Below are 5000 nucleotides of genomic sequence, written 5' to 3'. Positions count from 1 at the left end.
GACTCATATTGGTCCTAAGAGGAACTGGAAACAATGGTTATGCAAAATTTTGGACGGACAAACAAAGAGTATTATGATATTTTAGATACTGGCTAATTAACAGGAAGGTTAATGTGAGATGGGGCCTGGGGTTTATAGCCCTTATCTCAGAACCATTTTGCAGAAGAAATTACAAAGACAGCACTTTTTAAGACCATGAATGTTGGTTCGACCAACTGGTTTGAACTTTATGCTCAACCAACTGAGCAACTGGTAGACTTCCTTATTTTGCAAAAGTATCTATAAACTATGCTCTTAATCTGAGTTAGGGCTGGACAATCTGCGAGTCAGCGAGTCATGCAAGCGATGCAAATTCTGCATTTGAGTCTAAGGACCCATTTAAAGTAGCGCATTAAGTCTAAGCACCCATTTTAAAACGGTTAGCTTTCAATAACTGTGTGATTTGCATGTTGACTTGCCATCAAGTTGGCTGGCATGACTCGCAGTCATGGCTCGCATGCCTTGCACCCTTGGCTTGCATGCCTCGCGTGCCTCGCACATTGTCCAAACTCATCTGAGTTCAACTATGGTTCAACAAAATTATACTATCAACTCATTTAATTTGATACATGTCAGTACATTAGAGCAACAAAAACTTCTCAAATCATCACAGTAATACATGTAGATTGCATTTACATCATGCCAAATACCTCAATTGTCATAGGTTTCGCTGCAATAAGCTTCAACAGAATGCAAGAAATAAACATGTAAAGCATGGAAGAGACCATAAATACCATCAATGAAATTTCATGTATGGCTAAAAAAAAAGAAAAAGAAATAGATAATTTCAATAATTGAATTACTGCAAGAAGTAGATGCCTACCTACACAAATTTTCTACACCCAGACAGTAATATGTTCTAAGAAGAAAGCAACACAGTTTAATATTATAGTGTTTTGAAAACATGTTTCGACGGAAGCAACTGTCAGTTACATTGTCAGAGTGAATTTGATTATTACGTTACATGCAATATACAAGTTTTTAAACAACAGATGACACATGGAATAAAATACATAACATGAATAATATAATATAGTTTATTGCATAGGTAGTGAGATTTATCCATGAAAATCGTAGTGAATAAAATTCGTACTGATTCTAAATGTAGCCAATCAGGAACACGAACTGTGAAGAAATATCGTTCGTCCAATCAGCAACGCGAACGACGAAATTTCACCAGTGATGAATGAACGTACCGTATCGAATGGAACTTCATCCTACAGCCACTGCACAAAAACCGCGCGCTTTGAAAAATGGCCGAGGGAAGGTTATTTTAGAACAAGAAAACAGAAATGCCGCTCAAAAAACTGAACGAGATTTATGATTGCTTAAACGACTTTTGAAAACGAAGGTCGTAGACAGCAAAATGGAAGTTATTCCAGCAGTTGAGCAGAATGAATACTAAATACATCAACCAATTTATCATCTCCGTCCGCACTAAAGACGGCAATGAATACGAGCTTACTTTCCTTCGAAGTTTAGTTGCTAGCTTCGAATGACAACTGAAGAAAATGGGCTATTCCGCAAGCATAAAGAAAGAGTACCTGATATTTGAGAAAACCAGGGAGGTTCTTTAGTCCAAACAAAAACAACTAAAGAAGCAAGCAAAGGGAAATAAACCCAAAACGCCAGTAGCTTTGACAAGCAACGAACTAAAAACACTCTTCACGTTGGACTACTTTGGAATATCTGAAACACAGTAAGTGCTCTAAATTTTATTACATAAATTGTCGGTTGGGCGATTTTAAACCTTTGTTTATTGTTTTGTCACCCACTCTCCATTTGTGCGAAATAAATTTGTCTATCAAACACTACCACGAAAAAAACCTCAGTACCAGCTATGAAATAAACACATTACAGCATGGAAAATGCGCGCATACGATTTTTATTCACTCGTTGTTTCCTATCAGAAAACTCACTCGATCGCTGCGCTCACTCGTTCGTTTTCTGATAATACTCAACTTGTGAATAAAAATCGTACGCGCGCATTTTCCATGAAGTAATCTCTATATATTCATTAGTGCACAACATTATACATTAGAACATGTGCAGCCAAACATTTTAAACAAATGAGACAAAAATAATGTGCTCAATGTAAAGCAGGTTTAATGTGTAAGGCTCCCTTAATTTTAATATGGAATATTAGTGGTAGCAGAGGCTAAAATGATGAATGACTGCATATACGAGTTCTTACATTCCTCAGTCAGGCCTGTAGATGTTTGTAGAAATGAGACAGTCACGATGCAGCTGCTCACATAAAAAAAAGGTGCATGGAAAAAAAAAATAATGGCAGGTTGGTTTCCTCAAGACAGCTAATATTAGGGGAAATAATAGGGGAAATCAACCTCATCTTCAGGACCTCTCCCCTGGCTTGTCTCACCCCAGAGCAGAAGCCAAGGGAGAGGTCCTGGAAACGAAGTTGTATTATTAAAGTTGCAACTAGAGTATTGTCATTTGACATAAAAAGGGTTGAATCAATGGTAAATCTCTTCCAGCATCCTTTCCCATTAATTTTAGAGGGGGTCAGTGTTTTGTACTAGCCTGAAAATAACTGGGGTTTATAATCACGTTACTTTGATTGTTGTTGTAGACTATAATATCAAAATGTTAATCACCCCCCCCCCCCCAAAAAAAAACAAAACAAAAAAAAAACAACAACAACAACCATGGGAGGTCCAGCAGTTGAACTTGTTTGACAAAACAGAATGGAAAACTGCTTAATCAATACAATTGTACCATAGGAAAAACCTCTGATAGCAGTATTAACTATTATTAAAGTAAAAACCTGCAATCGCAAAAGAAAGGTCCACTTGCCACTCATTATGTTTGTAATGATTTGTACCTCACTGACATTTTTTTTATATGTACCTACAACTGTACATTGTGATATTAAATAAATAAACACAACTATAACAAACATATACATGTACATAATCGATTTGAATAGCTAATAGCATCTCAAAATATATGTTATCCGTCAAAGGGACCTTATTAATTCAAATTCACTGCAAGTAAAACTCAACATGTGATCAAAATTACAAAAGCACAGTAAAAAGATATCTCCTATTCACAAAAACTACGAAAATTATACACAAACACTTTAATGGTCACTTAAATCCGCTTGTGTTGGCCTGTAGCTCCACTCACTCGCGGACTCAAATGAGCGGGTCCGCATGCGTAAATGCTGATCTACTTGTAACTTGTAACCCCCTCATTTTTCCTTACTCGTTTATATCTCTGCTTCCGGACGGTGAATTTTTTTCATTTTTTTCATGTTACATGTAGTTTTGATTAATTTATAACGTTTGTCTTTCAAATTAAAAAAAAAAATTATGCTTGTAAAAAAAAAAAAAAATTAGAGACTCATTTCAAAAAACCCGATTTTTTAAGAAAAACTGGCCTACAGATTTTGATGTATTTCTAACATTACCTGGTAATGCTGAATGGGAAAATTTACCGTCCCTTTTCTTCAAAATAGACGTCAACATATGTTGATTTAGACGCTCAAAGAAATGCCTAATATCGTTGCCATGTTAACGTTATTGTGGAAGAAATAATGTGAGAAATCCACGATGGGTACTGAATACCCAGGCCAAATTTCGTCTTCATATGATTACCATAACTGTATCTAAGGACAGAATATGTTTGTTTGTTTGAAAACAGGAGAAACTATTTCGAGCCTCCTTAACTTACCAAAATTTTCAGAAAATGAAATGAAAGTCAGTGTTAAAAGGGCCCCATTCTCCACTACTTGCACAATATAAGCAGCTAGATTGAGTATCCAAAACCACCATGTTGTTAAGTTGTATTGTCGCCCAGCGCTGGTACTTCTGTAATATTTATGAAATGCAGCAGGAAATAATGTTATTCGTGGTAGACAATGCAAAGCTATTCCAATATTCCAGATAAACTTCTCAGGCATATATCCACCTATTGCAGCACTTATGGATGGTACGTAGTTTGCAACCTAAAACAATAATAATTAATGAGGAAAAAGTTTAAAGGTATTAACGTTATATCACATTCACGTTCTCTTTTTTTGTTGTACATACATACATACATACATACATACATACATACATACATACATACATACATACATACAATCTTTATTCTCGTCCCAAAAAGGCTTTTCAGAGAATACATGCTAAGGGATAAAAATAAAGTAAAATTAAAAATTATTTACTATCTACAAAAGCAATGTAATCAAGTCTATATGATAAGTTACATAATTAGGTTACGTTGTACTGTCCATGAAATCTTTTAATAAAATGCTCTTTAATTTTCGTTTAAATTCTTGTAATGTTCTACTTAATTTAAGCAAGGGATCCAGCGCATTCCAGATCTTTACAGTCCTGTAGTAAAAGGATCTCTGTCCAGTTGCAGATTTAAGGAAGGGAATCTGAAGTTTCTGTGAATTTCTTGTGGTGCGTGTCGAAACGTCTGAGCGTTTAATAAACTGATCCGTTAAACTATCTGGTGCGCAACCAGTCACGCAGTTAAATGCCATTACAGCATTTCTGTAATAGAGTTGTTGCCTGATAGGTAACCACTGCATTGCCCTAAGGACTGGTGTTATGTGGTCAAATTTCTTTGCTCCACTAATTATACAACAGGCAAAGTTCTGTACTTTTTGTACTTTGTCTAGATTACTCTCGGTGCTATTGCTCCAAACATTGGAGCAGTAAAAGAGTTTGCTAAATACTAGACAATTGACTACTATGGTTAAGGTGTCCTTGTCCAACACAAGCTTGACTCGGTTAATCTGACCCAGTCGTGACATACAAGTTGAAACGGTCTTTGTTATATGGTCTTCATACGTTAGGTTGGGGTCGAGTATTACACCAAGATCCTTTGCTGATTTGGCTGGGGTTAGTTCTTTACCCAGTAAGGATAGATGAAGGCCTTCAACCTTGCGGACTAACGGTCGACTGCCGAAGACAAGCAATTTTGTCTTATCC

The 5000-nt window shown here is 36.1% G+C and overlaps 1 protein-coding gene across 1 annotated transcript in view; it reads right to left on the bottom strand.

The window, feature by feature from the left end:
* LOC138017080 (post-GPI attachment to proteins factor 2-like) overlaps positions 1–5000 on the bottom strand; it is a 38474-nt gene that overhangs the window by 12794 nt on the left and 20680 nt on the right. The window contains exons 2-3 of the mRNA XM_068864281.1: positions 3733–4006; positions 690–796 (exon numbers count right to left, since the gene is read on the bottom strand). Of these exons, the coding sequence (XP_068720382.1) occupies positions 690–796; positions 3733–4006 (381 nt within the window). The remainder of the gene's footprint in view (positions 1–689; positions 797–3732; positions 4007–5000) is intronic.

This window comes from Montipora capricornis, chromosome 9 (assembly GCF_036669925.1).
Source record: "Montipora capricornis isolate CH-2021 chromosome 9, ASM3666992v2, whole genome shotgun sequence".
NCBI classification, from domain to species: Eukaryota; Metazoa; Cnidaria; class Anthozoa; order Scleractinia; family Acroporidae; genus Montipora; species Montipora capricornis.
Note: the sequence above shows the minus strand (reverse complement) of the source record. Positions and strands in the feature narration are given on the sequence as shown.